This window comes from Hypanus sabinus, chromosome 5 (genome assembly GCF_030144855.1).
Source record: "Hypanus sabinus isolate sHypSab1 chromosome 5, sHypSab1.hap1, whole genome shotgun sequence".
Lineage (NCBI taxonomy): Eukaryota > Metazoa > Chordata > Chondrichthyes > Myliobatiformes > Dasyatidae > Hypanus > Hypanus sabinus.
Window position 1 is genome coordinate 95,376,266 of NC_082710.1, and position 12,828 is coordinate 95,389,093.

The 12,828-nt window shown below is 39.6% G+C and overlaps 1 protein-coding gene across 1 annotated transcript in view; it reads right to left on the reverse strand.

The window, feature by feature from the left end:
* The window catches only part of LOC132394768 (low-density lipoprotein receptor-related protein 1-like), a 1,611,265-nt gene that overhangs the window by 103,271 nt on the left and 1,495,166 nt on the right, over nucleotides 1-12,828 (reverse strand). Inside the window, exons 73-75 of the mRNA XM_059971176.1 lie at nucleotides 12,051-12,173; nucleotides 7,104-7,238; nucleotides 5,414-5,548 (exon numbers count right to left, since the gene is read on the reverse strand). Of these exons, the coding sequence (XP_059827159.1) occupies nucleotides 5,414-5,548; nucleotides 7,104-7,238; nucleotides 12,051-12,173 (393 nt within the window). The remainder of the gene's footprint in view (nucleotides 1-5,413; nucleotides 5,549-7,103; nucleotides 7,239-12,050; nucleotides 12,174-12,828) is intronic.

Consider the following 12,828-nt stretch of genomic DNA (forward strand, 5'->3'; position numbering starts at 1 on the left):
ACTCTTGTGTGTAATTATTGGAGGATCTCCGAATGTGTACAACAGGAAAACATGTCATTCAGTCTGCTGGGTTCCATAGTGGCTCTGAAGAAGACCAATCCGGTTGCTAGTATTCCTCTACCCCTCTTGCATTTCTTATTGTGATACAGAAAGAGGCCATTCAGCTTATCAGTTCCATGCCAGCTTCCAGCCAACCAAATTCCATTCATTCCATTTCCCCTTCATTATAGTCCTGCATCTTATTTCCTCCCCAAGGCCCCTCAAATGATTTCCCGTCTGATAATTTGGTTGGCCTGGTAGTGCAGCGGTTAGTATAACGCTGTTACTGAGCCAGTGAGCCAAGTGCAATTCCACTGTTGTCTTTAGGGAGTTCATAAGCTCTCCCCATATCTGTGTGGGCTTCCTCCAGGTGCTTCGGTTTCAAGATTCAAAGTACATTTATTATCAAAATATGTATATAGAATACAACTCTGAGATTCATCCTGCTACAGGCAGCCACAAAACGAAGAAATGCCTTAGAACTCATTCAAGGAAATATCAAGTACCCACAACATTCTTCTCACATCCCAAAGATGTATGGGTTAGTAGGTTAAGTAGTCACATAGGTGGAATTGGGTGACACTGGGAAGGGCCTGTGATAGTGGCGCACCAATAAATAAATAAATATTCATTCAGCCTCATTTTGTGACTAGGGTTAAATCTGTCTCTACAACTAATTGTAACAATACATTCAAGGTTCTATTAGCTTTCTTAAACATTTTTCATCATGCCATTTTTGTTATTTTGCTGAGGTATGTACCTTTAAATTGATATGGGAGAAGAGAAAAATTAGATGAAGATTCAGCTCCAGTTTTATGCACTGAACACATAGCAGTATAATGTATGCACAATAAACTCAGCTTAAAAAATAAATTTTAATTGAATTTAAAAGATGTAAATTACATAGTATATTTTTAAGATTTTTACTGCTAATGCTGTAAAGTATTTCATTTAGTAGCTTTCTGTAAAAATTGTCCTGTTAGTAGAATATTTTGGTTTCAGCTTAAGATAAGGGATGATGATATTCAACTTAGGGATGTTGTGTCAGTCAAATGGGATGGTGGAAAAGGAAGAAGGTTCTCAAGAGAGATTTATGACAGACACAGGTGGAGTTTGTGGTCTTTTGGCAGGAGATGCAGAGAAATTTGGAATAGATGGCTGTTGGATATGGTCTGACGGGAAGAGACGATTGTAAGAAGTACTTCATGAGATGAAGGAGCCCATGATGAGAAGCTCAACTGATGATTGGTGATGACAATTCAGTGCCCTGAGTAATTGTTATACACAACTTCTGGACAGTTCGAGCTCCAGTGCACATTGGATCTTTTCAATGACTTCAGTTCCCTGGCCCCCATCATTTTATTTTTTACTATAGATGGCCATCCCCCACCGGGAAGGCCTCAAGATTCTCCATTGTTTTATGACATAACCAGTTCCCCTCCATTACCACCCTCCTTCACCAAGCAGAACTTGACTTTGCTCTAAATTATTTCTCCTTTTGTTCCTCCCACTTCCTTCAAACAAAAAAGGTAGCCATGGGCACTTGCATGCATCCCAGCTATGACTGCCTGTTTGTTGGCCACGTGGAACAGCCCATGTTCCAAGCTTTCATTCTTTTCCTATGCTACATCGACGACTGCATTAGTGCTGCTTCCTGAACCCGTGCTGAACTCGTCAACTTCATCCACTTCGCCTCCAACTTCCACCTAGCCCTCAATTTTACCTGGTCCATTTCCGATACCCCCTCCCCTTTCTCGATCTCCCTGTCTCTTTCTCTGGAGACAGTTTATCCACTAATGTCTACTATAAACCCACAAACTCTCAAAGCTACCTGGACTATATCTTCTCCCACCCTGGTACTTGTAAAAATGCCATTCCCCTACCCTCAATTCCACCATCTCCACTACCTTTACTCTCAGGATGAGGATTTTCATTCTAGAATGAAGAAGATATCCTCCTCTTTCAAAGAAGGGGGCTTCCCTTCCTCCACCATCAATGCTCTCCTCAACCACATCTCTTCCATTTCATGCACGTCTGTCCTTACCCCATCTCCCAGCCACCCTACTAGGGATAGGATTCCTTTTGTCCTCACCTACCACCCCACCATCCTCCATGTCTAGCACATAATTCTCCAAAACTTCAGCTATCTCCAACGGAATCACACCACCAAGCTCATCTTTCCCTCCTCCCATTTTCTGCTTTTCACAGGGATTGCTCCCTATGCCACTCCCTTGTCCATTCATCCCTCCCCACTGATCTCCCTCCTGGCACTTAACCTTGCATGCGGAACAAGTGCTATACCTGCCCCCATAGCTCCTCCCTCAGTACCATTCAGGGCCCTAAACAGTCCTTCCAGGTGAGGTATCACTTCACCTATGGGTCTGTTGGGGTCATATTTACCGTGTTCAGTGCTCCCGGTGTGGCCTCCTGTATTCTGGGAGACCATTTCACCAGAAAAAGCAGGATCTCCTAGTGGCCACTCATTTTAACTCCCATTCCAATCAGTCCATCCATGGCCTCCTCCACTGTCATGATGAGATCACACTTTGGTTGGAGGAACAACACCTTACATACCATATGGGTAGCCATCGATATCTCAAACTTCTGGTAATGCCCCTGCACCCTCCCCCTTCTTCACCATTTCCCATCCCCTTTTTCCTTTCTCACCTTATCTCCTTGCACAGCCATCACCCTCCTTTGGTGCTGCTCCTCCCTTTTCTTTCTTCCATGGCCTTCTATCTCTTTCACCAATCAAGCTCTTTACTTCATTTTTCCCCCTCCAGGTTTCACCTGTCATTCGTTCCTCTCTTTCCTCCCCCCATCTTTAAAATCCACTCCCCAGCTCTTTTCTCCAGTCCTGTCAAAGGGTTCTGGCCCAAAATTTTGTGTGTTGCTCAGATTTCCAGCATCTGCAGATTCTTTCTTGAATGTGCTCATTTAAACTGGTTTAAGTATAATTTCTATTTTTTTTCGTATCCTTCTTCTCTCTCTTAATAATTGTTTGATAAAGCCGAAGTTAGTAAATACACTTTTTTTTTATAATTGTATGTGGTGTACAATCTGTTATTTATTGCCAACTGATAATTGTGTATGGGCAGTATTTACACAGCATTCTCTCGAATCAGGCTTCTGTTAAACAAAACATCCTAACTTTCCTGTATGGTTGAATCTAAATCATACTGAACCAAGATGTTTATTGTTTAAGAAAGGTGGCGTTCTGACCACTGGGTCAGGTGGCTGTTAGTAGATCAGCTAACGAGCCTCGGTGAGGGGGTTACTTACATCTATTACAACATTACACAATCAGCACTTCCAATCAAAGATGAATTTAATAAACCTTCATTTCTTCTGTAATGAACATCAAGTAAAGAATGGTACAACACAGGAGCAGGCACTTTGGTCCACACTGTTGTGTCAAACCAATTAAATTAGTAATCAAATGGCTAAATAAATTAATGTATTCCTTCTGCAAAATTTCCATATCTTTCCGTTTACCTCACATTCACATGCCTATCTAAACATCTCTTAAAAGTCCTGCTGAAGGGTCTCTGCCCAAAATATCAACTGTACTCTTCCATAGATGCTGCTTGTCCTGTTGAGTTCCTCCAGCATTTTGTGCATGTTCCTTGGATTTCAAGCATCTGCAGATTTTCTCTTGTTTGTTCTTCTAAAGTCTCTAAGGGCATAGTTTTAAGGTGCTTGGAAGTAGGTACCGAGTAGATGTCAGGGGTAAGTTTTTTACACAGAGAGTGGTGAATGGGCTTCTGGCAGCAGCGGTGGAGGCGGATACGATAGGGTCTTTTAAGAGACTCCTGGATAGGTACATGGAGCTTAGAAAAATAGAGAGCTATGGGTAAGCCTAGGTAGTTCTAAGGTAAGGAAATGTTCGGCACAGCTTTCTGGGCTGAAGGGCCTATATTGTGCAGTAGGTTTTCTATATTTCTATGTTTCTGCCTCTACCACTACCCCAGGCAGTGCATCCCAGGCACATAGCATTCTCTATGTGAAAATCTTGTCCCTCACAACTTTAAGATCACCCCCTCTTACCCTAAATTCATGTTGTCCAGTATTAGACATTTCAACCCTTGGAGAAAGATACTGTCTTTCTGTTCTCTTTATATCTCTCATAATCATTTAAAACACTGTTAGATCTCTTCTCGGCCTCTGCCGCTCCAGAGAAAAAAATAACAAGTTTGTCCATCCTGTCATGGAAACACATGCACTCTAATCCAGGGAGCATCCTGGTCTCGGCCCGAAACGTCAACTGCACTTCTTCCTATAGATGCTGCCTGGCCTGCTGTGTTCCACCAGCATTTTGTGCGTGCTGCTAAAGCTCTTCTGCACCATCCCCCAAAGAGGCGAAATCCTTCCTATAATGGCAGCAGCGGGGGGGGGGGGGGGGGGGAGGGGGAGCGTGTAGAACTATAAGCAATACTCAAGATGCAGCCTAACTAGAGTTTTATAAAGCTGAATTATGCAGTTCCATTTTCTGTGTCAGGCATTAACAAAATAACATGTTTAAACATTTCATTTTTAGACTTCAATGGATTGTCAGGAACAGGACAGAAAGCAGGCAGAAAGCAACAATGTGACTAAAACTCTCCAAGGGGAAATATGCCTAGACATTTATCCCTGTTTTTCACTAATAGTCACTGAAATTAATCTTGAACGGTTACTAGGCATTACTGCAACTATAAAGCATGCTTAAAGCTAGGCCAGCATCTCCTGTTTTGGTGGTGTCTTTATATACAATCCGAGAAGACTGACCTTTGGTTTTAGGAAATTCCATGGAATTTAATTGAACTACGATGGATTTTCAAGCCAGTCAAAATGACGAGGCTAGTATATACAAAGCCATAATTCAAAGGGAAAAACTCACATCTCTGACCCGCTCTGTCATCCAGTAAGTAGCACTTGATCTACTAAGGTAGAATTGATAACAGTAATAAAATTAAGTAGCTATTTACTAAAGTTACTTGTTTTCAATCTTTACCTAATAATCAGAAAAGGAAATGTTAATTACAAGACACAGCAATTTATATTGAAGATAAATTATCAATCCTGCTTAACACATTGTGGCATGGTAGCGTGATGGTTAACAAAATGTTTTGCAGTACAGGTGACCAGGTTCAATTCCTGTCACTGTAAGGAGTTGGTACATTCTTCCAATGAACATACGGGTTTCCTCTAGATACTCTGCTTTCATCCCATCATCCAAAGACGTACTGGTTGGTCATTGTCAATTGTCCACTGAAGAGGCTACGATTAAATCAGGCAATAGCTGTGCAGTATGGTTTGAAGGGCCAGAAGGGCTTATTCTACACTGTATCTCAATCAATCTATCAATAAATAAGTAAATAAACTAAATATTTACCTTCACACTGCTTTGAAGCTATGTTTCTTCGAAAACCAGGCCGACACTCACAGAAATGTGAAAAAATTGTCCTGTTACAGTAAGCATCATTCCCACAAGGATTTATTTCTTCTTCACAATTAAGTTCATTATAACCTGGTGGAAAATATAGAAAGTCAACCATCAAAAATTACCAGAATATAGAAATCAACAGTCAGGACAAACAGCGGCCACACATAAAAAAAGACTGCAACACTTTTGAGAACTCTGGAGTCATGGCTGATACAAGCTGAGTTGTGATGTAGTAACCCATTTGTGGCCTTGGGTGTTTGGACACTTGTCGGGAGTAATTATGATGAGAAGTTTCTTGTCTGAGCTAATATTCTTTTTGATTTTGTTAGATGTTTAGGGATGTGTAAGGAGAATTTGGATACATGGATGACTGTTGTCCAGCATTTTCATTATAGTACAGCTCGCTTCTAATTTCTGATCTGAAATATTAACTGTTTCTTTTTCCACATGCACTGCTTGACCTGCTAAGTTTTCCTTGTATTCTCTAATTTGTATTTCTGATTTCCAGCACCTGCAATTATTATGTGATTGTCCCTTCCATTGTATCAATTCCCTGATTGTATTGTCAACATTTAAGTGCAGTTGAGAGGAATGGACAACTATTACACCTATATGCATGACCTCCATGTTTGGAACACCTGAAAACTCCAAGAAAATGACTTATTCAAAAGAATTGTGATGACATGTTTTGGAAATAGCTTTTCAGATTTATGTCAATTTACAGCATGTGTTTCATTAATACAAATGGTTCCAAAATTTGTCAATTATGTTATAAGTTTATTCAGAATCAATGTGTCCCTCTTACTTCATTCATTTTCATTTTATGGTTTCAATTAATTTTTATATATGCATAAACAGTAGATAACACTGTGGAAGCAAGTATTTTTCCATGAAAATAATTCCACTCTTATCTTAAAACTGTATCCTATGTTCATCTATACCAGTTTCAATAAAGAATATAACTCATGCTGTTACAATAATTTGTAAGTTTAAAAAAAATCATTTAACCTGAATAATGTACCTGTCTGTGTTATTCACAGTCAAATTAGATGGTACTCTTGCATTTATCAAAGTTTAGAGAACTTAGTCATGAATGGGGGCTCAGTACTACCATATATAGGGTCTTAAGCATTGCTTTTGGGAATATTCCTGAAGATCTGAAATGCCTCTTAAAACCCAGGCGAATTACATTCAATCTAGATTGAAGAATACGTTGGTCTTAGAATAAGAGCAATAAATATTGAAACAAAGTATGGGAAGTCTTTGTACTATGATGGCAATCTTCAGGTGTCTTCACTTCTTCCTTTGATTATCGTTTTGCAGTGTGACAACTGTACTGAGATTCCTTGCACAGATCAGTTAACACAAAAACATTCATATTTTATTTAAAATCCAGTAGTAGCATTAAAAAGGTTTTGATGGGATTATTAATATTTTTACACTTTAACCAAACTGACTGTCATGAACAGTCAGTTAAAACAGTTTTGATATCAATATATGAAAAAAATCAGATTTTTCCAATGTTGATTAACAAAGCTACAGAAAGGAACAAAGAATAATAGTTATGGCTGTCACCAGCATTATATTAACTAAGTGTAAAGAACTATGTTGCATTAAATATACTTTAGACATAACTTACTTCTCAGGCAGTCTTGTTCATCAGATCCACTGTCAGAACAGTCATTAAACATGTCACATTGTAGTTCTATAGGAATGCATTTCCCATTACTGCATGTAAACTCATCCTTCCCACATGGCCTCTGAACTTGATTATCTGTGAGTTAAGTAGACAGGTGACTCTTGATCAATGATGTAAACATAGCCCAACAAACTGAAAATTGCCAAAAGAGAGAGAGTGAACATAGTTTCAATGTGATCTATGTAGTATCCATGGCCATAGCTAGATGTAAAGCTTCTAGTGGAATTTATGGTCTGGAAGCAAGTCTGGGGCTGTGCAATGCTGTGGAGACAGAAGGCCAAAATGTAAGAATGCCCAGCACTCATCTGAATATCTAGGGTGAGCTTCTGTTGCTTGATTCCCTTTCCAATAGCAAATGGCAATTTTAGGCTGATCAGATTTCAGCCATAGTAGATAGTGCAGCTGAGTTGCAACAAAGGCTCCAGTAAATACAAGAAATCAGTTCTAGTCCTCTTTGTCATAACCAAAAGAAGTTTGAACCAAAAACAAAATCAAAACAATGCTTCTAATTGGAGTCTGAAAGACAGCTAAAGAACTGGTGATTGGTTTGTCAAAGGTGGCCTTCACTAGATATTAAATCCTTAATTTATATATATACACACAAGGAACCTAACGCCTGTTTGATGTTTTTGCCTGTGATATCAAGATATTGGACTCCATTAATCCTACAGAAGGACAACCATGCATGCAGACTGGGCAGAAGAGTATCACAACAAAACTGATGTGTTTTGCACCCTTTGCATACCTGTCAAGCAGAAGTACAATGTTTCAGTTTCTACTCATATACATTCATAATATTTGCCATGTTTTACTGTTTGATTTCCTCAGGAGTTTGTAATAACAATACTAATGTATTCCTGTCCCTTTAATGTGATATTAGATAGGGCAGCAGGTCAGTAGACCAACATTAATTCCGTCACTGTGGGCAACTGGCACATGTCACATGCTCCAACTCAATATCCTCTTCACACAGCTCTAATAATTATATCAGCTAGCATTATCCATGGTTGGGGACTGTTGTGTAAATGATACAATGGTGAGTAATGTAGAATTTTCCAGTTTTGTTCTCAAGCAGCAGTACCACAGTGGAATGCACCACGGCAAATGTTTCACATGTTGAGGGTTAGGTATCTGCCATGAAGTCTAGCATTGTACTCAGAGACGTATACTTTCCTCAACTTATCTCTCAATACCTTTAATTATTAATGGTGATAAGCCTCTGCAATGCTTTCTCTTAGCATCCTCTCGGTGATTGCATTTGCCTTTTAAAGTACGTACAGGGAGTCCAGAGTGTACAGTACATCCGCAGATTTTAAAGGTCGATTGGCTGGTGTATTCCTTTATCATATTCTATATTCATAAATTATAGAAACAGGCAGGTTGTGCTGGAAGTATGTACAACACTTGTCAGGTCACAGCTTGAGTACTGTACTTACTCCAGGTCCCTATATTCCAAGGAAAATGCACTGAAGGGAGTGGAGAGGTTTATGAAAATGTTGCTAAGACTGAAATGCTTTAGCTATGACAAGAGATTGGATAGTTTTCTTTGGAGCAGAGGGATCTGAAGGAAGATATAAATGTGCAATAATTTATGAATGAGTAAATGGGAAGAATCTTTTTTACCTTATGGAGGTGTCAAAACCCAAAGGGATGGATTTTAATCAAGCAATAAAAGAATGAGAGGGGAATTGAGTAAAATATTTTCAGTCAGAATTGAGCTAGGAACTGCAACATGTTGCTTCAGATGATACTTGGATAAGTACTTAAGAGCCATGACCTGCAAGGTATTGAAACTTGCTGGGTTGGAATTAGGCTGGATAGCCATATTTGAGGACACACATGATGGGCTGGACAGAGTCCCCTTTGTAGGAAATGTCTAGAGATTCTATGATATTTGCAGACAAATTGAATAAAGCCAAGTCAAATCAAGTCACTTTTTATTGTCATTTTGACCATAACTGCTGGTACACTACACAGTAAAAAAGAGACAATGTTTTTCAGGACCATGGTTCTACATGAAACAATACAAAAACTAGACTGAACTACATAAAAATAACACAGAAAAAACTACACTAGACTGCAGACCTACCCAGGACTGCATAAAATGCACAAAACAGTGCAGGCATTACAATAAATAATAAACAAGACAATAGGCACAATAGAGGGCAGTAAGTTAGTGTGAGTCCAGGCTCTGGGTATGGAGGAGTCTGATAGCTTGGGGGAATAAACTGTTACATTGTCTGGTCGTGAGAGCCTGAATGCTTCAGAGCCTTTTCCCAGATGGCAGGAGGGAGAAGAGATTGTATGAGGGGTGCATGGGGTCCTTCATAATGCTGTTTGCTTTGCGGATGCAGCATGTAGTGAAAATGTCTGTAATTGCAGGAAGAGAGACCCCGATGATCTTCTCAGCTGACCTCACTATCCACTGCTGGGTCTTGCATTCTGGGATGGTGCAATTTCCAAACCAGGCAGTGATGCAGCTGCTCAGGATGCTCTCAATACAACCTCTGTAGAAAATGATGAGGGGGTGGGAAATAGACTTTCCTTAGCCTTTGCAGAAAGTAGAGATGCTGCTGGGCTTTGCGATGGAACTGGTGTTGAGGTACCAGGTGAGATTCTCCGCTAGCTGAACACCACGAAATTTGGCGCTCTTAATGATCTCCACCGAGGAGCTGTCGATGTACATTGGAGAGTGGTTGCTCCATGCTCTCCTGAAGTCAACAACCATCTCTTTTGTTTTGCTCACATTCAGAGACAGGTTGTTGGCTCTGCACCAGTCCATTAGCCACTGCATCATCTGTTGAACGGCTGGGACAGTGCGCTAACTGCAGGGGGTCCAGTGGGGGGAGCAGCAGGGTCTTTATGGGCCTCATGACAAGCCTCTCAAAACACTTCATGATGATGGATGTGAGTGCAACGGGATGGTAATCACTGAGGCAGGACACTGAAGACTTCTTCGGCACAGGGACGATGGTGGCAGCCTTGAAGCACGTTGGAACAACGGCGCTGTTCAGGAAGATGCTGAAGATGTCAGTGAGGACATCTGCTAGCTGGTCTGCACATGCTCTAAGGACTCTGCCAGGAATATTGGCTGGTCCAGCAGCCTTCCTTGGGTTGACTCTGCACGAGGTTCTCCTCACATCGGCCACTGTGAGACACAGCACCCGGTCATTTGGAGGAGGAGTGGACTTCCTCGCCACCACGTCATTTTCCACCTCAAAATGAACATAGAAGCCACATCCGGGAGGCAATTTTGAAAGATCTTTGCCTTATGTGGGCAAGCCAGTTCTGGATCCACAAAGCAATTTCCCCATGGATCACATGCCTCCTTACTTTCTCAATAAGCCTTGCATGGGGTACTTTATCAAATGCCTTGCGGAAATCCATATAGACTGCCTCTACTGCTCTACCTTCATCAAAGAGTTTAGTTACATCTTCAAAAAATTCAATCAGGCTTGTAAGGCGTGACCTACCTTTGACAAAGCCAGACTGACTATTCCTAATCATATTACACATCTCCAAATGTTCATAAATCCTGCCTCTCAGGATTTTCTCCATCAACTTACCAATCATTGAAGTAAGATTCACTGGTCTATAATTTCCTGGGCTATCTCTACTCCCTTTCTTGAATAATGGAACAATATCCACAACCTTCCAATCTTCCAGAACCTCTCCCTTGATGATGCAAAGATCATCAGCAGATTCTCAGCTATCTCCTCCCTCGCCTCCCACAGTAGTCTGGGGTACATCTCGTTTGGGCCCGATGACTTATCCAACTTGATGCTTTCAAAAAGCTCCCGCACATCCTCTTTCTTAATATCTACATGCTCAAGTGGAGAACACGTACTTGGGTATATTTACAGCAGAAGTTGTTAGGTTCTTGTTTAGAAAGGGTATAGGGGGAAGGCAGTACAATGAGGTTGAGAGAGATAAATTTTTCATGATGGAATGGCAGAGCTGACCTCATGGGGCAAAGGGTATAATTCTGCTCCTATGTCTTACGCTCTTCCACACATAATCAACATTCTGAATACTTCAAATCTTCAAGAATGGAGCTTATTGATTAAAATAGTATGACTAATTTCATTATCTTAAGCCATGTATTAAGGTGCAAGAATGCTAATTGAAGTAATTAGAAATATTATCTGTCTCTTTTTGCTGACACTGAACATGTGGAATATATTGCCCCCTTGTAGTGTACAACTCAGAAAAGTGAAGTCAATGGATCTGAATATTACGGGCTATATATAAAAGGACATATGTACGCTATTCTCCTCCAATATCTTTTAACTATAGGAGCAATTGTCCCCTCTGCTAAGTGATAACTTGGTTGGGTTAAAATATTCTTGCCAGAAGTCATGGGAACAAAAGATCAACCCAAATCGAGAAATTGTCATATAGACAGATATGTTGTTACACTTCGTATTAAACTATTGGTCCATCAGGCTGTTTAAGTATGGATAGCAACTAATATCAATAGTCAAGTCTGCTGTTGTTTAAGTTATGCTTTGACTAACATTTATTCTTTAATCAAAGACTTCAAAAGCTGGATCAAATGTTCATTGACCTCATTACTTTTTGAGATTTCTTGCTGTATTTAAATTGTCTATCATACCTGCAAATTGTGTCTACTTTAAAAGATAAACATTCCATTAATTGTGAAAAATAATGAAATGCTACATATATAAAAGACGTTTTACCAGTTTTAATTTTAGTTTTAATGTTAATGCATTTTGATAAAAAATCATGTATATTTATTTATAATTAATGTCATAATTGATTCATATTTCTTCTTGAATATTTAAAATGTATGGATATATCTTAAAGGTTAATGAGTTCACAGTAAGAATACCAATAATACACTTTAAATAAAATAGAGGAACATACCACAGTCTATTTCATCGGAGTTGTCACCACAGTTATTCATTTCATCACAAACTCGCTCTGGTCGAAGGCAGACTCTCCCATTTTTACATCTGAATGATCTTGAGGGAGGACACTGAAATTTTGCTGTTAAACATAAAGATCCAATTGTACTATAATTTTAAGAAATATTTCTTAAAGACCTACTATTTGTGATTTTATCCTACCTGTTACATTTTCTTTATTGATCAAATTCCTGCCTAACACTAAACTGTTTAATTTAATTATGATCAGTTGAGTTATCTAAGCATTACCCATAAGGCAGATTTAGCTTTTGAAAATATCCCAGCTGCATCTCCCATATAAAGGGCAGTTAATATTATCATTCACATCCCCTCGTGGCAAAAAATTTTTATATTACAAATATGGAATAAAACAGAAAGTGAGGAAATCTGAGAATGTTATGCAGTATCTGTAGACTGGGTGAGAGAGAAACAGAGTTAATGTTTCTGGTCTGGAAATTTTGTCTTAAGATTTTGAGCCTGTAAAAACAATGAGCATCAATTATCTACCACCTCCAACCAAACCACCAGTCAATGATTCTACTCAGAACCTTAAATTGATTTACTTCAAGTTTTTCTCACGGGCAATTTCAGTAATGTGATGGTAGCTTTTGGAAGGGCACCACTGGGACCAGCCATGGTGGTTCTTATGTGGTAACTGTAGGAGGTAAGTGTGTGCAGGTTGTTTCTAGAGGATTGATTAAACACAGCAAATCGTGAATATTGCATGAAATCCTGAG